General features: G+C 46.7%; 1 protein-coding gene across 1 annotated transcript in view; it reads right to left on the minus strand.

Moving 5' to 3' along the window:
- TANC1 (tetratricopeptide repeat, ankyrin repeat and coiled-coil containing 1) overlaps positions 1-23,242 on the minus strand; it is a 244,883-nt gene that overhangs the window by 16,779 nt on the left and 204,862 nt on the right. Inside the window, exons 15-19 of the mRNA XM_052657219.1 lie at positions 22,968-23,076; positions 21,578-21,700; positions 12,414-12,650; positions 10,574-10,759; positions 8,092-8,170 (exon numbers count right to left, since the gene is read on the minus strand). Coding sequence (XP_052513179.1) covers positions 8,092-8,170; positions 10,574-10,759; positions 12,414-12,650; positions 21,578-21,700; positions 22,968-23,076 — 734 coding nt within the window. The remainder of the gene's footprint in view (positions 1-8,091; positions 8,171-10,573; positions 10,760-12,413; positions 12,651-21,577; positions 21,701-22,967; positions 23,077-23,242) is intronic.

The raw sequence follows: 23,242 nt of genomic DNA on the forward strand, positions 1-23,242 counted from the left end.
CTTATCGGTCAGCATTTGGCACAAGTCTCCCCGGAGGGCCTGAAGCTGCAGGCCTCAGTGGGGTCAAGGAGAGGGAAGCTCTGTTACAGGGCAACAGGCAGCAACCAAGCAGCACATGAAAATGTTGCCCCCCTCGCTGTATCAGCCCATTTCCCAGTGAACTATGTATAAAGCAGGACAGGAGCCAGGTGTGCAAGACACTCCTGATGTGCGACCAGTTCTAGAGTGAAAACACGCCATCAGTCTCTGTACACAGATGAAACACGAACCCCGAGCTGCCAAGGAATTGTTTTAAAGAAATAAAACATGCAACTGCCACGGGACTTCACGTGTGGCCAAACTTCTTTGTCCCGTATAGTCTCTTTTGATGATGCGCTTTGTGATTCTAAGGAACTTAGGTTTTTAGAACTTTTAAAGAAGGATAAGAAAACACTGCAATGTGAGATTACCAGACTAGATGGCAGAGTCAGAAGGACCTTGAGCTCATCTCCTCTCAGGAGGAAAATAAGACAATTCAGACATTTTCATAATATACTCTGATATTTGTGAAGTGCTTGCTACAGGACACTTGATGGTCCTTCAAATTCACAAATTTATTTAATACACAACTAACTTCTATGACGCAAGTACCACTCATCCTGGTTTTACTGATGAGGAAAATATGGCCCAGAGAAGTTAAAACAACTCATCTAAGGCCACACAGCTAGTGGGAGGCACGAAAACATTTGATGCCAGGGAGTCCAGTTGGAGTCTGAGTTCTTAACTCTCACACTTTGGCCCCTAAAGAATCTCCTTTTAAAAAATATTCAATCAATCAGACTAAGAATGTTGTTCTAGAACAAGGGTACCAGAAAATACTTTTCTTCCCCTGAAGAATTGTTAAGCTTTCTCCGGCAGACAGTCAGAATAATCCGTAATGAGTGTGTTCCCTTCTCTCTCTGGTCACACGGCATCCTAAGGCCAAGGCAGTAGCTCAACCTGGCAAACATGCAGGACATTACGGCAGGAATATCCACGCTGTTCCTCGTGTCCTGTTTCTGACCTTTTTTTCCTTTTCTTATGTATTTTATTTCAAAGAAGCCTCTTCAAGTCCTTTGAGGGTTAATGTGTGCTATAAATAACATAAATTCAATTTAAAAACAATTTCCTAAAATATGGGATGACATAAATCACGTTCCATACAGACTTTGTGCCAAAAATCTATCAGAAGACTGCAGCTCAGACCAGCTGTCACTTCTAAAGTGTGCTGAGAATGCTCACGTTTTGGGTAGATCCTCTTACCACATTATTTAAAGCATGTACATTATGCTGCCCCCTCCTCTCCTTGAAGGGATACATGTGAGCCGAGCAGAGCAGAGTTTAATGCAGGACCCCACATGAGGGATCAGTGCAAAACGGGGACCTTCTGACAAAACCGTACTACACAAGTGTGTGCACGCTCAGTCGCATCCGACTCTTTGAGACCCCATGGTCTGTAGCCCACTAGGCTCCTCTGTCCATGGGATTTCCCAGGCATACATACTGGAGTGCGTGGCCATTTCCTTCTCCTCTTTCAGACCCAGGGATCAAAACTGTGTCTCTTGCATCTCCTGCACTGGCAGGCAGATTCTTTACTGCTAGTGCCCAGCCTCAAAAACAGAAAGAATCCAAATATATTTCAACAAGAATTTTAAACAATCAAGATGACTTTTTGACAGGAGAGCAGGTGAACCTCCTGAGCTAGGGGGGAATGTCCGAAAGAACAAGCAGCCATGTTTGTGGGTAAAGATACTCTAAGCTACCAAAATGCATACGAGTGCATGTTTTTATGTTGGAAGCCCAGGTTTTGTTTTTTAATCAAAAGGAAGGAACTCACTAGAACAAAGGCCTCTGTGTACAGCAAAAGCAGCACAATGGAGGTGGGGCACAGGGTCTTGGTAAGCAGTCAAGCCACCAGTCCACAGGCACCTGAGATGCCTCTGTGGGCTGCCGCGGGCTCCCTCCTTGCCCCTCACCTGCCCTGCAGGACTGAGACACTGTCAGTTGATTCCTGCTGTCCTCTCAGCAAAGGACAGGTCTCCATGTCAGGGGCAACCCCCGGGTGTCTTCTAGGGCAGAAAGGGGACAGGGTGTGGCCACACCCAGTCCCTCCCCTGCTCATTCCAATCTCCTCTATTAAGAGTGAATCTGTGCCTATCCTCAGCTCCTTCCAGAGCCTGACTTAACCCCTCCTCCAGTGCCTACATTACTCTACTCTGTCCCTCCCCTCTCACAGTCCTGGGTTACCCCCCTCCCATTTCCCTCCCTTTAGGGTCCTGACTTACCCCCTCCCATCCTTTCCAGGGTTCTGGGTTACCCACCACCCTCCCCTCCCTTCCTAGGGCCTGGGTTGCCCCCTCCATCCAGAATGCTGGATCACCCCCCTTCTAGGTTATCCCCTCCTTCACACTCTCTAAGGTCCTGGGTTACCCCCTCTTTCATGCTTTTATGCTTAGGACAGCCAAAACTTCTACCTTGTTCAGAGTGGACAGAAATCTGGATTTCCACCCATCTTACTGTTCTTTTCTAAAGCAAACCCTAGCAGAGGAAGGAATGCCTGAGGACTTCCCCGCAGTATGGATGAGACCTCCCCGGGACCTCCAAAAACTGTACAACAGAAGTAACTTGCTTGTCTCTACAAAGCAAATTCCTTCACGTAAATTCTCCACATGTCCCAACAAGAAGAGAGCAGTTCTTTTCTTTCGAGTCTCTCACCTGAATTCTGCCTTGAGATGTACCTAACCGGTGTGAAGGCCAACCTCAATCCAGAAGTCTCAAATTTCCTTTCAATTCTTAACAAATAAGAGCCCTACTCTCTCCAAAAATAACCTAAGGTAAAATCTGAAAGAAGAGAGGGTTCTTTTACATCAACCACAAGGCATCCTGTTGCCTGATGTGCACGTACAGAGTTCCGGGGTGGCTTTGGGTGTGATGAGCTCAGCCGTCCATGGTCCCTGCAGTGAGAGCTGAAGGACACCTCACTCCCCGCACCCCCACAGAAGGACAGGCAGAGTCCCAGAGTGGAAACTGAAGCAGTTGAATAGAGACAAGAGAGAAGAGAGAAACTTTTAAAACAGCAAAGGTGAAATATAACTCATATTCTGGCTTCCTGGTCCTATAAGGAAACAGGTGTGAAGATCCTTGCCCCAAACTGGTCTGGAAATGTCCCACACCCAGCTGAGGGGCTGGGCTGAGACTCAAGTCCCATCTAGAATTCCACGCAGAATTAGAGAAGAGTGACCCATGACTGGCGTACATGCTGGACTAGACTGCCTCCACAAACGATGAGGACGAAGGTCATGCAGCTAAAAACCCCATCTGATTTACTGGGGAGAAAATTCAACCCATCTTAGAAACTGAGGAAAGTATGGCAAAACCAATACAGTATTGTAATGTAAAATAAAGTAAAAATTAAAATTAAAAAAAAAAGCAACTGAGGAAAATACAGTGTTCTTAAAGGCTTTAGTAATAAAAACGATATTTACAATGATTAAATTTCTTTGGAAAGGATTTACCAACTAAAGAAGCATGAACCTCATAAAAGAATACTTGACATGAAACATTTCGGTGAGACATCTAACTACCTCTGACAGGGCGTCTCAGTTCAGAACTTAGGGAAGGGCAGTCCTTGGGAGCGGTTGGCTAGCGGGTGGGATGGCGTCCTGCCCATGTGTGAAGCCAGGGCTCCAAGCCTGCTGCAGCCAACTAGGAGCAGTGAGGAGGATTTCCAAGGGACCACAGGGTGCAGCACATCGGGGGCTGGCAGCTGGGCTGGCGGTGCGGGGAGGGAGATGTTATGTACACAAAGATGGGGCTGGAACTGGCCATCTTGGCCTGTCAGTCATGTCCATGCCGTGGGTAGCTGCTAATAGCTAGGTGTTTCCAAAGATGCGGTACAGCACCCAGCCACATAGATGACTGGGTCGAGGGCATCTAAGCTAGCCTGGAGCCCAGCAGCACATGACCTGCACTATGACAGACAAGAAGACACAATGAACAAGGTCCCAGTGAGCAACAGGCTCCTGACCTCTTCCCTCCAACAACGCAGTTTCTCCCAAATTATTCTGCAAGGCAAGTGTTACCTACCCTAAAAGTTAACATAACTTTGTTTTCTTTAAACCCACCTGTCCACTCAGTCAACAGCTATGTACCAAGCACCAGACAAGACCAGTGGCTAGTGGCTACCAGGCTGGACGTACAGATGGCAAGCATTTCCATCATCACAGAAAGTTCTACAGGACAACATGAGACGAGACGCAGTGATTACAGAAAGAAGAACACAGGAGACTTGGAGAGTTCTGCCCTCCCGAAACCCATAATGTAGGCACAATAAGCTTTCATCAGATAAGCAACATCAACAATCAAATTTATAAGCTCCAAGGAGTCAGGGCTGGGAACGCTTTGATTACAGAACAGGCATATTCACTGAAATAGAAGCATTTCTATTCCCCTACAGAGCAAGAGGTTCGGACTAGAGACAGACAGCAGGCTCACAGACTTGAGAGAGGCCTGGAGTTTGGAAGCACAGTTCCTCTGACAATTCACAGCAGCATGAGGTCACCAGTTAAGCATTTCTGATCATTTTATCCGGCTGATTCCCATCGAACACTGACAAGGAGACAGTAACTCAGTTAGGTCAAGACTTCGTGGGAGCCAGCACTTGTTTGTCATGACTGTGGAATGCCTGAAGCAGATAGCTTGAGCATCTGATGGGTCAGGCTGCCCAGAAACTACAGGATCAAGGCTGTTTGAACAAGGCTGTTTGTGTGAATGTCACGGGCAGGGGGCCTTAGCAGCCGCACAGACAGAGCTGCTGGGTGGAGACGTACCCCAAGCCCACTCCTTGGGAGCTCCAAGCTTTTTCCTCACTCTTCTTCCACTGGAGTGAGTGTCACACTCTTTATTTGCGTGAGAACAAGGGAAAGTGCTGAAGAGCCACAGGACTGATTTTGAAGGGCTGGATCTAAAAAACGAACAAACCAAACAGACATAAAAAGCAAACGGCTCCAGAGGCTGGTGGAAAGAGAACCTTACATAAACTAGGCTCTCTGCTCTCCAAAACCAGGAGAGATACAGGTAGCTGAGCTCCAAACAGAGCGGCATAGCGCTGCATGGACACCATCAAAGCTGGGCAGGTGAGGCAAGAACAGACCATGGAGACCCTGCAGGAACCCCATCAGCTGGTATTTTAAATCCAAGTTGTTCACAGCTAATCTACACTGCATACACTTGAGTGAACTCTTGGGATCCTACCCTCAAGCTGCAGCCAGAGACAGACAAGTTCCATTCTAGAGTGTTTTAGGCACAAAGCACCATTGACTACACCCAGGAATGAGGATCAAACCAGGAAGGAGAGCAACTGCTTTCATTCTGAGAGTCTTTAGCAATTAGAAACAGCACACAGACGAGAACAAGGACTACAAGCTGCCCCACTGACTCAGGTTGTCACCACTGGGGCCGTCTCTTCCAGAAGGCATTTGTGGTCAGGTAATCTGGACCCTGTGTGGCTGAGTCCCAAACACAGACCTCACAATCCGGGCAAGGCAGTACACTTCTATGCAAAGCCCCATATATGCAGATGTTCCCTCATCTAAAACTTCTTCTGCAAGATTTCAGTGTTCCTCTGACAACCACTGACAACCTGATTTCCTCGGGAAATCAGGACGGTCTGTAGCGGCAGACATGGGTGGACATTTCTGAAAGAACACAGGAGAAAAATATCAGACAGAAAAATGCAGAGCAGGCAAGACTGGTTTTACTGACATGCAGCCACAGAGTACAGCTGAGGCTTCTAAGCCTGAGAAATAGTGCTTAGCTTTCTCTTGGTTTAAATTTTTTCTAAAGTCTCTCACACTCTCGGCCGAGGAAATTCAGGTTTTCTGCCTGCAGAGGAAAGCTATGACCTGCTTCTCAGGCTGCAGAGTGGTCTGAAGGTTATACACAAGGCTTTGCAAGGGAGAAGCTGAACCATTATTCATCCTTTCACTGAGGTTGATGGGAGCCTGTAGTTTCTCTTCCGTGCTTCTTTAGCCTACAACCTAGCAGATTCTCAAGGGGGAAGGAAGGAAGGTGCTTATTGAAACTCAGAACTGGTCATCTTGAGAAAAAACAGACCACACAAACAGAGCTCTCAAATGAAAGCCTCCTCTGCTTCTCTAGATTTTTTTTTTTTTTTTTTTTTTGCCCAGAAAGAAAACACCCCTCTAATATTAAAGATCAGAGATTCTTATTGAGCTAAGTGAGGGGTGTTACAGGTACTGGCACTGACCCCCATTGTCATCACGGCTCCTCTCACTAGTGTCCCTGTGAGGCCGGCACTTAGACAGCTGCTTACAGTGATTCTCTATTTGTCCCGAGGCCACAGAGCCCCTGAAATCACCTGGGTGGACTTTTAGGAAAGGAGTGCCCTATCCTTCCCAGGTGGCGCAGTGGTAAAGGATCTGCCTGCCAGTGCAGGAGACGCAAGAGACTCGGGTTTGATCCCTGGATCAGGAAGATCCCCTGGAGAAGGGCATGGCAACCCACTCCAGTATTCTTGCCTGGAGAATCCGTTGGACAGAGGAGCCTGGCAGCCTATAGTCCATGGGGTGGCAGAGAGTCAGACATAATTACTGGACTGAGGCTGAGCACACACAGTGAGTGTTAAGTCACACACACCTAATAAATCAATTTCTAGGCCCAGCGGCCCCAGGGGTTCTGACCATCGGGAACACCTGGCCAAGACTGTCACATCTCATTCAGTCTTCACCAGATCCTAGAAAGCAGGATTATTTACCTCATTTGACAAAGAGGCAAAGACCCTGCCTCCAGGCCCCAGAGGACAGGGATCTGGTCTTCCGGAGAAGCACAAAGAAAGCCATGCGCTGGCCTGTGGGCTACCTTGAGGCCCACAGCACAAGAGGAAGTGGGGGAAACTTCACCAAGCATGGAGTAGCCCATACCATTGAAGTGACTGAGGAAAAGACTCCATAAGGGGTTCAGGCCAGTATTTGTATCTGCACACACGGACCCCAAGCATAACCTAAACCCGCCTGTGAGTCCTGTACTCTCCCTGAACCTAGAGGACATGCCACCACTCTCGCCCTTTAACACCAACCCTGCCGCCAGCCCACCACCCACAGCAACACAGCTAGCACTGTAAGGCCCATGCACGCGCCCGGCAGCACCTACAGGGGAGTTGGGTGGGCGGGGTTGACAGGGGAGGAGGGGCAGTGGGGAGGGCACTGGGGGGCTGAGCACCTGTGCTACCCATCAAGAAACTCTGAGGCTTTTCCTAAGTATGAGTTACCTGAGGGACTCTACACACCACCGTTTGGTTTGTTAAGAAATAACTGAGAAGCAGTTGGAAATAAATCTGTACAGGAGACATTGAAGTCATACACAGGACACAGCCGGGAAATGCATGTTAAACACCTTTGGTTACATTTGGTAAACAGCAACTGATAAAGTCTCACACTTCTAAAAACCAATTCAGTCAAATGGAAAATTTCAAAGCAGTGTTATCTATATTAATATTAACCTGACAAGTGGCCAACTCAGATCTTCCTGAAGATTTACTCACCTACACTACAGTTCAACACACACCCCCCCACACCCAAGGAAATGGACTCTGTAGCTGGCATTCAGTCTGCTAGGCAGGCTCCATGAGGACTGAGTCCCACTCTGGAGAAGGCAGGCCAGACCTTCCTCGCTGAGTACCTTGGATTCACCTGAACACGGGGCTGGAAGTTCTGCCGGGCTCACAGTGCACAGCCACAGGACGACCAGGTTGCTTAGGACATGGAAACACTCAGCAAGGTGGAAAGCACCCCCTTATTTGGGTATTTCTAGCTGACATTCATCAGCAGCACAGGAACTGCTGGTCTAATTCAAAATGATTCAAATTGTACTTGCTTTCTAGAAAAGTTTTACTCATCATTTGGGAAGTTTCAAAAGCTCTTAACTTCAAATGCTTTGTGATAACAATAGGCCCAGATGCATCCCATGTCATTCTTAAGACAACTAGGCCAAAATGGCGGCTAGGACGTCAAGGAGCTACTTGGCCCCAACTACTAGCAGGGGAACCATAATTACCTGTTTCTCCCCACAGCGTGTCGGTGCCATTGACGTCTATTTCATGTTCCTTTTCCAGTTCCAGCAAGCACTGGAGCACCTGTCAGAAGTGGCAAGGTGATTTAATGAGTTTTCAAAGCCATATGTGCTTATTATATCCTGTGTATCAAAGGAGAGAACGTGTTGTTTTTTAACCATGATTATCTCATGCTGCACAAGGAGAGAAAATACAATGAAAATGGTTTTCCAGCATAGTTCGTATGCTATTCACATTTTCACTTTGAGAAGAAGAAGAAAAAAAAAGTAAATTTCAGCAACACTGTTCAGGACTACTAGGTACTCAGAATTCTAATGAATTCCAACATGACCCAAATATGCCAGCCTCATCAACAAAGGACAGGGGAGATCATACAGAGTGCAGCTTCTGCATAAATCGCCAGAAGACGGTGAATCCCTTTATTCACAAGGAAGGAAAACAAGGTGATGTATATACCTTTCAATAAAATAATGCTGCTTCAAATGCTTTTTCCACTCACATTATTCTTTTCCCTCTGTCAAACAGCAGGGTGCATCACAGGGGTGAGGGCAAGGAGCCAGAAGTATCTGAGCCCTTAACCAGAGTCAGATCCACCCTGCTCACCAGCATCCACCCTGCTCACCGGCAGCCACAGGAGAGCAGGACGCCAGCCATCTTCCAGCTTCCCAATCCACTCACAACAAGGGCCCCACATCCTAATCAGAAAACCCATGAATGTTACCTTACGTGGGAAGAGGGGATTGCAGATGTGACTGCGAATCTTGAAATGGGATGATTATCCTGAATTATCACGGTGTATATTGCATAGATACTTGATACGATCACAGCTGTTTATAAGAGGGACGGGGGAACCAGGGTCAAGGGAAGGATGAGGTGAGGTGACAAGAAACACAGTCTGAAGACAGAGGCAGGGCCACAAGCTAAGGAGTAAGGTGGCTTCTAGAAGCCAGGGAAAAAAAAAGAGAAACACTCTTCTCTGAAGCCTCCAAAAGAAACACTGGCTTCCTGACCCAACTTAATTTCAGGCTTCTGACCTCCAGAACAGGCTGCTTCAAGCCACTGAAGTCTGTGGTCACTTATGACAACAGCAGGCGGCAACTAACACACCCCTCAAGTCTTGTGGTGAATGAGCCCTGTCCTTCGCCATGAAGCAGTGGCTGGCTATGCGGCTGCTTATCCACGGCTCCTCACAGCCACTTTCACAACAGCCTGAGACCAACGTGGCTACACTGTCCTTCCTAAGATGATTTTTCACCTTCTGGACCCATGCAGATTTAGGGAACAGTTTAAGAAGGAAAAGCATCCACATTCAAATGTATCGATTTAACATGTTCTCTCTCTATCTATGTAAACAGGTCTTTAAAAATATTTATTTGTATTTTTAATCTAAAAAATAATAAACCCACTATATGGTAATGTTTAATACATTTTTATGAAATGTGCGCTGTTTTCATTTTTTTTTCTCCAAAACTAAAACATAGTTAACTTGACTAGCATTGTTTTACATTTCTATAAATTTCTTTTATGTCTGTCCTAAGAGAAGATAGCTTCTTTTTCTTATATGCTTCTGTATTCAACTTGCTGCAATATATTGTCTTGGTTGAAGTAGTGTATATGTGCATTTTTGACATTTTAAATCCCAACAATAAGCCAGCTAGCTGCGTATATATGTGTATCTGCTCCAGTGTTTTAAATGGTAAAAACCAGCCAGCCAGCCTGGTACCCAAATTTACTTTGGTACATTTACATTTTACATTTGGTACATTTTACATTTGGCACATTTACTTTGGTACAAAGTCATTGTGGGGAAGAATCTTAGAAACATTGGCAACTCTAATTGCCTGAAGACAATACAGAGTGAGAAATACACAGAAGAAAAAAGGTAAAATATTAACTTCACAGACACATGGGTCAGGAGATGACAACTAAATCTTCAAATTGAGGAATACTGACACCTGCCAGAAATAAGTGCTTGATGTAACTATTGCATGAAGTTCTTCAGTGTAGGAACCGTAAATGACAAGCATTCTTACATGCTACCAGAGCGGGTTCTATTTTAAACAACTCTATTTTTAAAAATCCTTGGAATACTCAAGAAGAAGTTTAGAATTAGGATTCCATGTGATTATTGTTCAAAGACCACAAGGACAAAAGGATGAATTGAAGCGGGACGAGGAGAGGAGAGCAGGACTAGAAGGTAAAAACAGAACAAGGAAGGAAGACAGGAAGAAGCCAGGCGGGGCAGAAAGAGCACCCTGGAGGGGCTCCTTCCACTCCCGGGAAGGCTGCGGTAACAACAGAACATCTTTACACGTGGTGAGACCAACTGCTCTTTTTGGAAACCCTCATTTCCTTTCACTCCTTCAGTGCATCACAAGCGGGCAACTTGGAAGAAGGTGAGTGCGAAGTGCCCAGCCCACCGGGCTCCCGTTCTCCCAGAAGTGCCCTGGGAAGGGGCCCACTCACCGAGCTGTGGCCCATGCTGGCGGCCGCCGTCAGCGCCTGCTGCAAGGCTTGGCTCTTCCTCAGCGCGCCGGGCTGGGGCGGGCCCAGCGACCACTCGCAGGTCAGCAGGTAGCGGAGAACGTCGCCGTGGCCCCTCAGTGCACTGTGGACCAGCGCACACTGGCCTTTCTTATCCAGGTGGTCCACCTGGGTGGGGAGGCGGGGCAGGAGCAGGGGAAGGTCACAGCTGAGCATCACTTTGTCACAGTGACCCACATGTGCTGTGAACAAACCCCATCCCACCACAGATGTATGGGGCTCGTGTCCCAGTGTGTCTCTCTGGAGAGTCTCTGTCTGAATTACTGCAACCGATGCACTGTTCCAGGCCTCAAGTTCCCTCTGTAGAACTAGTGATCACAAGGCATCCTCTTCATGCCCTTTGTCTCTCTAAGAAGTGAACTGGAGCTTCCAGTTCTCTGGGGAGCAGGTATGAGAGCAGACAAAACCTGTTCTTCCCAACCCTGGCCACTTGGGTGGAATATCCTTAATCTTCTGTGGCAAGCTATGATGGGGGGGGGGGGGGGGGGCGCAGAACAGTTCTTTAGTCACTGAAACAGGAAAGCCAGCAAAAGGGAGGGATCTGGAACACCCAGCTCTGAACAAGGAAGGGCATTTTACTGGGGAAGGCAGGTGACCCAGGTCGTGCCAGCATGCCAAGTATGGCCACGAAGCCAGGAAGGCTGCTCAGCCACAAAGGGGCAGTAACCAAGGGCTGCGTACCCGTAATGGTCCAAGAGGCAGCAGATAGTACTTCATTCCCTGTCTAAGCCTGGGAATCTTAGGCTGGGAGAGGACTTAGGGTCCAGCCTCACTTGCAAATTCTGAAGATGCTCTGGACCTCAACCCAGAGGCTCTGCCTACATAAGCCACCTATATGATTCCATCCCCTCCTACAGAGCTCTCAGTTAGCCTCCAAATAAAGCCAAGCCATGGTCTGGAGGTGGAAACGGAGGGCAGTGTGAGCAGTAATGAATCCACTGGGAAGATTTAACAGAAGCATTTCCCTTCTTCCATGAACTAGGGATGACCCATCCCAAATGCTCTATTTTCGAGAGAAAAAAGCAAAAAGACTCCCATAGTTACTATAAGTCTAACATCTTTTGTTGAACTTCAAAAAGCCTAACTATGAAGAAGAAAAACAAATATCAGCAATTTATTTCTACTGCTGTTCAGAAGTACATTCTCCCTTCCCCAACAAAGTGCTTAAAATAAAGAGAGTTTACTGTAAACTTCGCACTGTTCTCATTCAACCTATTAACACTGACAGTCCTTGAGCAACTTGTTAATAATATAGTTACTTCACATTCTTTTAGGCACATGACTTCCAAGACCCACAGAACTCATTTTATTATTTTTTTTTTAAAAGAAGACATAACATGAAATAAAAAGAAAGGAGAAAAAAAAAACACATTTAAATTTTCAACTCAACCAGTGCAGAGTTAAATTCTGTGACAAGTTCCAAGGCAACACTTGCAGGCTTTTTAAAGGATGGCCTTACTTGGGCCTCTAATGACCAGGAAGGAGCCTCCCCTCAGGCAGGATTAAGCAGAATAAGAGCTTTGAACAAAACACACGGCCCCCTCTCCCTCTCGCAGGCAATATACTTCTATCACACATACCCACATCAGGCCACATCACACACTGTCTGTAGCTCCACCCTTTCTGTTTCTGTTCATTGCAACTTGACAAAGTAGAGGCAGAAGGGAGCCTGGCCCAGCCAGTGAGAATTCTACCAGCAATGGAAGACACTTCCCACCTCTGTGGCCCCCTTCAGCCCTCTGTGGGGAAGGTTGTCACTTACCCTTGCCCCCTTCTTGGCCAGCAGACACACCAGCTTCATGTGGCCTGCAGCGGCCGCGTAGCAGAGGGCAGTCATGCCATTCTCTGACATGCCATCCAAGCAGGCGCCGAATTCCAGAAGCAGAGTGACCACTTCCTCATGGCCAAGGTGAGACTGGACGCACAGGATCGGGGCATTATTTAACACTTCGGTCCTGTAGTTCACGTTGGCCCCTCCTAAAATCAGGAGACGGCTCACCTGTTGGACAATGTCCCCCAACAAGATTAATTTCTCATGAAGTTGGCGATCATAACAATGTTTGTGGAGAAGGGTGGTATCCTTAGTCCAGTGGTTCTCAAACGTGAGTGTGCACCGGTGTGACCTAGACATGCACTGAAGATGCGCATTCTCGCTGGTGAGAATGCAAAATGGCACAGCTGCCTCGGGAACCAGTATGGAGGTTTCTCAGGACCCAGCAGGCCCACTCTGGGTTCACATCCAGAGGAAATGAGATCAGAATCTCGGTGAGACACCCGCACTGCTGTGTTATGGAAGCACTGTTCACAATAGCTAAGAGTTGCAGGCAAACTAAAAGGTCAAAGGATGAATGGACGGACGAACAGAAGCGGTGTGTACATACAGTGGCATATCACTCAGCTTTCAGAAGGAAGGAAATCCTGCCCCACGTAACAACACGATGGACCCTGAGAACACTGCTCACTCAATCACATCTGACTCTTTGTGACTCCACGGACTACAGCCCACCAGGCTCCTCTGTCCATGGAATTTTCCAGGCGAGAATATTGGAGTGGGTTGCCATCTCCTGCCCCAGGGGCTCTTCCAGACCCAGAGATCAAACCTGCATCTCCTGCAGTGGCAGGCGGATTCTTTACCACTGAGCCACGAGGGAAGCCAACCAAAAAGAGACAAATGCTGTATGACTTCACTAGTATAAGGGACATAGAGCAGTCAAATTCACAAAGACAGAAAGTAGAATGGTGGCTTCCAGGGCCTGGGAGAAGGCGGGGGAGACAAGACCTGTTTAATAGGTGGGGAGATTTAGTTTTATTGTGGAGTTGTATTACTGCACAACAATATGAATATATTTACCACTACTGATTTCTACCTTTAAAAATAGTTAATGATATATTTTATGATGTGTTTGTTTATTACAATTGAAAAACAAAAATTTAGAAATGTCTGTTGTCTGGACTCAGACCTCTGGATTCAGTAGGTCTGGCGGGGGTGGGAGTGAGGTCTAAGAATGTGCCTGTTTACTGAATTCCCCCCAGGTGATACAGATGCTGTTGATCTGGGGATCACATTTTGAAAACCACTGTCTGATCCAAATAAAAACAGAAAATTCATTTTGGGGAACAATGAAATAATCATCATGGGATTAAATAATTAACAGTGAGATAATAAAGCCAAAATTAAGAGCATACAGTTTTTTCTTTACAAGGAATTGTACCTGCAGGAAAGAGCAGAACACGTAAAAATGCTCATATGCTTGGGACGGTCAGCAGCACAAAACTCCTAGAAAAGCATCTGCTTGTCTGACTAATTGCTACATATCCACCACCCACTGAACGCCTTGGATCCAGATATAAAAGGAAATTCTTTATCTATAGGTTTTAAAATAAAATCATTGAATACTTTATGTGAATTATAGCTATACTAATATTTTCTTCAAATCTCCAGATCATTGGAAAAATGACATTCCATTAACACCTATTAAGATGCCCACTGCGTTTCTTCAAACAGTCCCCTTCAATGGTCCCGATCGCATCAATCACCCCCTGACAGACTCTGGCCGCCTCCGGCTGCCCATTAGGTATGAAAACCACAGAGACTGCGTCTTATCTAACCAGAGACACATGGGATCATTAGAGGATAGAGAAAGAGGACAAGGAATATAAAATCTGAGGCATTTCAATGATACGGTGCCCACAAGAGTAGCTAACAGAATATTTACAAAGTGATAAATTATTATTCTGGTGGTGATACCACACCTCACAATAGTGATACCATACAGACTGGTTAGAACCCAGAGAATAAAACCTGCAGACTCACTGGCTGCCGCTGAAGCTTGAGCCCTGGGTGACCCAGCCCTTCAGCTGCTTCTCTGACCTCCTCTAGCAGCACTCTTCCCCTCACTTACCCACCACCCCACCGCCCCGCAAAGGTGACCGCAGTGGGTCTAATGCTTGTCCCGTAACAAGGGCAGGCAGGTCCCCACCTCCGGGTCTTCCCCTCTCTTCCGTACAGTTCCCTCTGCCAGGAATAAATTCCCTCTCCATAGATACACATGACAAAGGATCACTTCCACTGAGGGCCTGCTTCAACGCCAGGACCCCCGGGAGCGGTCCCCCCAGTCTACAGAGAATGCTCCCCGCCCTCCCCTATGCACACACCCCCACATCATCCACACACACCAGCCCTGAACACCATCATCTACTCGGCACGCTCCATTTCCCATTTGGCCTACGGCACAAGACACTGGTTCTAAGACACAGAAGTTCACAGATAAGAGCAGTGAACAAAGCCCCTCTATGGGTGAGGATGGCCCACAAGTCAGTTCCTTACCACTATTAGGACCAACACTTATAATTAAGGAAGGACCTCTTAGAGTGGGGGGAGGGGGAGATAAATTAGGAATCTGGGGATAGCAGATATACATTGCTATACATAAAAGAGAGCAACAACAGGACCTTTACTGCACAGCACAGGGAACTATATTCGATACTTTGTAACAACCTGTAAGGGAGAAGAATCTAAAGAAGAGAGAGTGTGTGTGTGTGTGTAGACTGAACCACTTTGCTGTGCATCTGAAACTAACACAACAGTGTGTGTGTGTGTGTGTGTGTGTGTGTGTAGACTGAACCACTTTGCTGTGCATCTGAAACTAACACAACTGTGTGAATCAACAATACTTCCCCCCAAAAATAGCAAGCACACTTGTGCCCAAGCAACTAGACCCACCTCATCATTCACAGAGTCACAAGGGAACCATCCTCCAACCTCACCAGGTCAACACCAACCCAGCCCCCAGCTGCCAGCCAGCACATGTGGACAGAAGGGCAGAAAATACGAAGAGGAGAAATCAGGAGAGGTGTCCCTGTCCCCACAGTGACACGGGACACAACCTCGGGCAAACCCATCCCCACTGAGCTTGCTCTAGAGCCCTAAATCGGTTTGCTCCTAAAAACAGCACCAGACTCAAGCAGGACTTTAAAGCATTTTAAAAGGGTAAGTGCCCAACAAGTCAGGGTTTTTGAGAAAATGACTTCCCTCTGAGTAACCGCCAACAGTGTGGCAAGAATACGACAATGCTGCTGGCACAATAGGGGTTTTATTGAGGCCCAAGAAATGAGTTCTCAGGCGAGAGCAATACAGAGCAGAACTCGAACAGCTTTTCAAAATTTTCAAAACGCACACATCAGGGACTTCCCTGCTGGCCTAACGGTTAAGAATCCATCTTCCAATGCAGGGGACTGAGTTCGATCTCTGGTCGGAGAACTAAGATCCTGCAAGCCCGGGGGGAACTAAGCCCAGCTGCAACTACTAAGCCCATGCACCCCAACTAGAGAGAAGCCTGCACGCCACAACAAAGAGCCGCACGCCGCCGCAACCGAGATCCGACGCAGCCAAAATAGACAGACGAGTAAATATTAGAAAAGATTAAAGCATGGGCATCATTTACCAACATCACAGAAATAAAAAAGACTTAAAACACACACACACATAACATCACCACTGGGCACACTGGACTCTGGACACCAAAGGACAGGCAGAAACTGCTTGTAAATTCACAGGGTGACTTTGATCGCCAGTTACCCTCTCTCTCCCCTCTCCCATCAATCCCATCCCCTCTTGAGATTCATGAGCCTAAAAGAAAAAGATGATGAATTAAACAGTCTGAGTTCTCAATCAGCCTCTTAACTAACTTGCTGTGTGATTTTTAGAAAATTACTCAACCTCTCTGTGATTCAGGTGCTCTCTAACGAAATGACAGTACACCACCCCATTCTACTGGACAGAAACTCTCTTGTAAGAACATTGGAAGGTGTTGCTTCAGTAATGTCTTGCCTAATACTATATAAGAAAAGTCTTATGGAAGGTCTGTGCACAGAGGCAGAACTTTCCTAAAGGCATTTGTCATCAATTCTCTATTTGCTTCTTGGGAAAAACATTTCCTTTGTTGGTGCGATGCTGTGGGTATTTTTACCACTTATCCCCCTAAGCAATCTGTGATCTTCTCCAAACCCACGCTTCTTAACCCTGCTGCTCCGTGAAACCACCAGGGAGCTTGCAAGTTTCCAAAGCACCAGCCCCACCCTTGGAGATTCTGACTAGGCTGGGGCCCGAGGTGGTTGCAGCTGGCAGCCACGGCTGTAAACGCACCAGGTGAGAAGCGCACCTGTGGAGGGAGCGTGGGCTTGTTCTGTGCCAGGCACTCTTCCCGCTGTGGGATCTGGGCACCTATCACTACCCTCACCCGAAAGGTGGAAATAAAAACAGTTTTGCTTCCTTGGGTTGTTGTGAAGATTAAAAATGAACACGCCACACACACAAAGCACTTAGCCCAGCCCTGAGCATCCTGTAAGTGCTGAATAAATATTACTTGTTATTGTTATAATCACCTTTGGGGGGAAAAAAAGCGAAAGTGTTTGTCTCTTAGTCGTGTCCAACTCTGAGACCCTGTGGACTGTAGCCCGCCAGGTTCCTAGGCTCCTGGGAATCTCCAGGCAAGAATACTGGAGTGGGTTGCCATTTCCTGCTCCAGGGGATGTTCCCAACCCAGGGATCGAAACCAGGTATTCTGTATTGTAGGCAGATTATTTACCATCTGAGCAACCAGGGAAGATGAATGGATCTTTAAAAGAGACAAGGGCCCCAGTCTCTGACCCTCAGAAGGCACAGGAGGACGCTCCACCCAGAAACCGGCTAACCCAGGGGGCTTGCCCCCTGCCCCCACCATGCCAGGGCTGCTTATCTGCACAGGCAGCAAGGAGACCTCACGCTTATCTGAGGGCAGGTGTGGGCCCATCACAGCCTGTGGGCAGCTCCCCTTCACCACCACCACCAGGCACATTCACAAGCTCTCAAGTGCTTTCCGGAGAATCTCAGTGTCCAGAAAGAAGGTGAAAAGCAACTAAAAATGACTCACTTGACCATGTAATAAATGCCAAGTCTTCTCCCAAGAGCTTCAACATCTCAGTGAGGTGTCCCCTCACTCTACGATGCAGGTTCGTTAGTGACCTTCACTTCACAGGTGAGCAAACTGAGGCTCGGAGCAGGTAAGGCAGAGATGAGCCCTGGGCAGGACACTACTATCATATCACAGTCCAGCTGCTGAAGCAGCAGCTCTGGCTGAGATTACTTGGCATTCGGGGAAGGGGAAAAACGGCTCTTTCTGCATATTTTTTCCCAACTACATGGAAATCTTCTGGTCAGTACTACCATGAAGCTCTCTCTTTAACTGGGAACGGCAATATTACCTATACACATCTCTGGATTGGATGAATGCAAGAAAACAAAAAAGGGGGTAGGGTGGCAGGTAAAATGATGTGATCATGAAGAACAGAAGAGGTACTGTCCAGCATGTAGTAAAGCGGAAGGCTCAGTTTTCTCACTGGAGGTTTTCATCAGTACAACTGGTGTAAATGCGTGTTTCCTAATAATTATGCAGAATACAACTGTATCCTGTCAGCCAGGGAAGTTAGGCCAAGGTCCACACCTAACTCCTGTCTCCTCCCCTCCCTGCCTCCAGCTGTGAGAAGAATCACAATCTTAATTCCCTTGAGCCCACAGCCTTAGGACGCCTGTGGCTGGCAGCCAGTCCAATGGGACTATGTGAGCAAAACAACCAACTGGTCTAAAGCCTGGGGGCCCTGGTGGCAAGGACCCCAGAGGACCAGCCAGAGCTCAGGCCTGGCCTGGCTATGGTAGATCACATTGTTAGAAATCACGGGCATGCCACCAAAATTAAAATTCAACTACCAAGTAATTACTCCAGAGCAAGTAGCTTTAATTTACCAAAGTGGCAAACTGCAATTATTGCTCAAAATGACATCCTTTCCTGTATGACAACATTTAATACTCTCCGAAAAAAATTCCTTAATTGCATGCATAATTTTAAATTACTGTAATTTGTTCAAGATTCTGTGAAAAATCACTCCCCCCCACCTTTTTTTAAAAGACAAAAGAAACAGAAGGATAACAGAAAGTCTTAAAATTCTGTGACTAAGTTATACAATGTGGGGGGATAATGTTAGATGTAGGCAACGCTGGAATTCTATAAAACAAAGTAAAGATGAATAACTTTTAAAATTGCAAATATGTTCAAGAGGAAAGTTTATAATCCCAGGCGGGTCAAGCTCATTACACTATTACATGGTGCCTTTTAATTTATTGTCTTAAAAACTCATATTCAACAGAGTATGACGTTTCCCATTTACTTTTCTCCACATTAAAATAACTTTTGTGCCCATAATTCATTAAAACAGTGAAAACAGATACTTCCATTTTAATTTTTCTTTCTTTGTTCCTTACCATCATTACAGAATTTTATTAATTATGGAGAAGCCAAAAGATATACTTTCAGCTGAAATAAAGAGATGAAACAATTACAGTAAACTCAGTTCCAGTTTCTATAACAAGTAAAACAAAAACTCGAAATACAATTTCTTCATCACGTGAAATATGTCCTTGGCATGTTCCGAGTAACTCTATCTAGAAAGGAAGTGCTCCTTTTGACCAGAAGCAGCAGCTTAGAGCTAGTGCTCCTTAATTACAAAAGCAGCTTCCCTGTCTTCACCCCATGAAACTTGCACATAGCTTCAGTCAGGACACAACCCTCAAGCCCACCCCTCTGCAGAGCGCAGATTGGACACAGGGGTTCCTGGGAGCAGTTCTCCAGGGCTGCTCTGCTTCCAGGCATCCTGTCCAGGGGTGAGCCCAGCCGAAATCCAATGAGCCCTTTGCCTCTCAAGACTGGAACCCTAACAGCACTGAGTCCACCTGCACTTTTGCATTTGCAAAAACCTTGTCTGAATCCACCAGGCGGGTGGTGGCCTTTCTCTAACCAACACCCAAGCTCTCTACTGGGCAGTAGGTCTGTGGGCGAGCCGCCCCAGGGTCAGAGCCCTGCTGGGTCCCTCCTGACACCCAGGCTCCTTAGTCAGCACTGTTACACTCTCCACTTCTAAAAACCAGCAAGGGGGGATGTAATGTACCCCACGGGACCAAAATCAGCAAGGGGGGATGTAATGTATCCCACGGGACCAAAGCCAATAATAATTCAGTTTATTTCAAAGTTTCTAAGACAGTAGATTTTAAGTTTTCACTCTAAGAAAAAATTTATAACCACATGTGGTGATATTTGTTAACGAGACCTTTTGTGCTATAAAAACAGTATCACATCATTAGGTTGTTCACCTAAAATCTACATCAACTATACTTCCATTGAAAAAAGAGAGGAAAAAAATAAGGAAATACAGCCTGCTCTCTGTATTAGTAGGTTCTGTATCTATGAATTCAACCAACCACAGACTAAAACTATTTGAAAATAAAACTTTCCATAACGTTCCAAAATGCAAAACTTGAATTTGCTGTGTGCAACTCTTTACATAGTCTTTGTATTAGATTAGATATAAGAAGCACTCTAGGGCTTCCCTGGTGGCTCAGACGGTAAAGCCTCTGCCCGCAACGCAGGAGACCCGGGTTCGATTCCTGGGTCGGGAAGATCCCCTGGAGAAGGAAATGGCAATCCACTCCAGCACTCTTGCCTGGAAAATTCCATGGACGGAGGAGCCTGATAAGCTACAGTTCATGGGGTCGCAAAGAGTCGGACACGACTGAGCGACTTCACTCACTCACTCAGAGATGATCTAAAGTATATGGGAGGATATGCGTAGGTTATATTCAAATACCTTGCCCTTATTTATGGAACTTGAGCATCCTTGGATTTAGGCGTCTGCGGAAGGACCTGGAACGAATCCAAGGGACCATTATACACCAGGAAAGCAGGAAGGGAGAAGAGGGGGCAGTGCTCTGCAAGGCCTCGATCCCCAGACACACGTCCAAGGTGGGGTGCTGAGGGTGGGGCATGTTGACAGTAGGGGAGAAGAGACACAGAGGTTCCCCCGGGGCTGGAGAGGTGTGGGGACAAGGCTCTTCCATGGCACCACCTCTGGCGCATGTGGGTTTGATGAACCAAAGTGAGGAGAAGAAAAAGATTCCTGGAAAATTCTAGGGCTTCCACTTGACTACCTGGTGAGAGTGTTAGGCCATCCTTGGGCTACTAACAAGAGAACAGGTATGACTTTTCATAGAGGTGACTGAAGGGGAGAACCTGGCTATCTGGGAAACGATGTCAGAGCTTTTGAAGGCAGCCAAAACATCAGGGCCTGGTGCTGAAAGGCCTGGAGTCTAGCAGCTACATCAAGCAGGTAAGAAATCTAAGTGTGAAGACAGTTACGATCTCATCTTACTTTGCACTGGGGAAGATGGCTATAAACAGCTATAATGTTAAGTCAGTAGTTCCCACACTCCATGGGAGTTAAGCCCTCTTTGCTGCCTTAAGCAGATACTTGGCCTCTGTGTGCTTTAGATTCTTAGACTGCATTAACGGAGGAGGGAAAATCTACTCTGAAAAGCTCAGCAAAATACTGTGAAATGATAGCCACTGATGGGGAGTGAGGAAGCCCTTGGTTCAGCAGCAGGCAGACCCTGATACACTTTCCATGGTCATAAATACATGTGTACAAAATCTTTAATAAAGTTCTCCTCTTTAAAGTGACCATCCTTTTGTCACTCATCAGGGCTTAATTTTCTATGAACCATAAAGAGATAGTCCCGATTGAAGCTAGGATGCTTTAAAAGGCCATTTTCCCTGGAAATTCCCCTCTGACCTTTGCTTTCCTTTGTGAACTGTTTCCTTTATCTCATCTACTCTGAAACAGTCACCATGAGCTCACATAGCAGCCCCTGACCACCCACATCTTGCTGCCTCAGCAAAAGCCAGACTTGTGGAAGAGAACCGGCAAAAGAGCAGTCCTGTCGGTGTGCTTCACACCAGGAAACTGCCTCTTTAGAAGCGTCCCAGCCTCCTTTGCCCACAACCCAGGGCAGGGGAGAGCAGGACCGTTGATGCAACAGTGGTCAGGCAGGGGGCGGCTCACCTTCACATTGGGAGTGTAGAGATTCCTAAGAGAGGCCAGGGCCGCGGACAGCCCCTCGGTGCTGTACCCGATCCACAGGGCCTGGAGGTGGCTTGAAGAGATTCCCGTCTTTTTGCTTAGGCCCTAGGAAAAAACAGCAGCAAATCAGCTTCAACATCTCCTCTCCACACGCAGCGTGGGTCTGAAGCGGGTGAACGTCCCCACTGAACACGAGGCAAAGGCTGTGTGCACAGAAAAGGCTCGGACCTATAAGCATTCCCATCCTAAAACCAAGGGTCAAGGAACCAGCCTGCCTTTGCTACATTAACTGTCCGCCTGGAGGAAAGGATGGCAGTTGAGAGGGAAGTTTCTCTTTATAGAGGTTCTCTAATCAATTAAAGGAAGGATAAATGTTAGAATATCACCATTTATAGTCCCTAACGAAGGAAGAGACCAGTCATGGCTGATGGCCTCCCACCAAGCACACGAGGTGTCCTGACCCCAGAAACCTCATACAGACTTACAGAGCATTTTAACTCTAACGAGCAGACCTCAAAGACATTGCAGGTTTGGTTCCAGACCACAGCAACAACGTGAGTCATGCAGTTTTTCTGGTTTCCTGGTGCACGTGAAAGCTTTCTGTTTACACTATACTGTAGTCTATTCAGTGTGCAATAGCACTGTCTAAAAAAATGTATTAATACATACCTTAATTTAAAAATATTTTATTGCTAAAAAATGCCAACCATCATCTGAGACTTCAATAAGTTGTACTAGTAACATCAAAGATTGCTGATCACAGAAAACCATAAGAGGTAACAATGAAGAAGTCTGAAATATTGCAAGAACTTTCCAAAATATGACACAGAGACATGAAGTAAGCAAATGCTATTGGAAAAATGGTGCCAAAAGTCTAGTTCAATGCAGGAGTGGCACAAACCTTCAATTTGTAAGAAAAAATGCAATTATTTGCAAAGCACAATAAAGCAAAAGCGCAGTAGAACAAGGTTAACCTGTGTAAAGTAATTATGATATGCAGGGGGGGTGCTAAGGGAGGAATCAAACCTGAACCTGATTAAACTGCTCAAAATAACTACCAAAGAATAAAAAATCCAGAGGAAAAAGGAACAAGTTAAACCAGGCCGCAAGAAACAAGGACACAATCAGAAAATCCAGGTGGTAGAAAACTGCAGAGGTCACATAACTTAGCCTCTTCTACAACTATTTAACAAGGAAACAAAGGGGAATGAACGAAGTGGAAACTTTAAGAGATTTAGAGGATGGAAAAGTGAGAACAATGGTTACTTTTAGGCAGGGGCTATGTTTGGAATGGGGCTCACAAAGTTGTCTCCAGAACCAAAACCTCAATGCGGCACCAATGAAACCCTCCCTCCAGCGGTGTGGGGCTCACCTTGAAAATGTGTGCCTTCAGGATGTGATGGCCAAGCTCCATGGTCTGCTGGCGGTTCAGCTTGCCCTCCTGTCGCGAAAACATGAACGCCAGCAGAGCGTGCCCATTCCTAGGATGAGAAACACAAAGGCTGGCAACCAAAGACCCCAGGGCACCTCCCTGCAGGCCCTTGGGGTGAACATCACCAAGCGACCCTGAATTCTCCTCGTGGTGTCTCAGCATCACCGTATGAGATGGGTGGAAAGCTGCCTCTTCACAGAGGATGCCAGCGCTGT

This window comes from Budorcas taxicolor, chromosome 2 (assembly GCF_023091745.1).
Source record: "Budorcas taxicolor isolate Tak-1 chromosome 2, Takin1.1, whole genome shotgun sequence".
NCBI lineage: Eukaryota > Metazoa > Chordata > Mammalia > Artiodactyla > Bovidae > Budorcas > Budorcas taxicolor.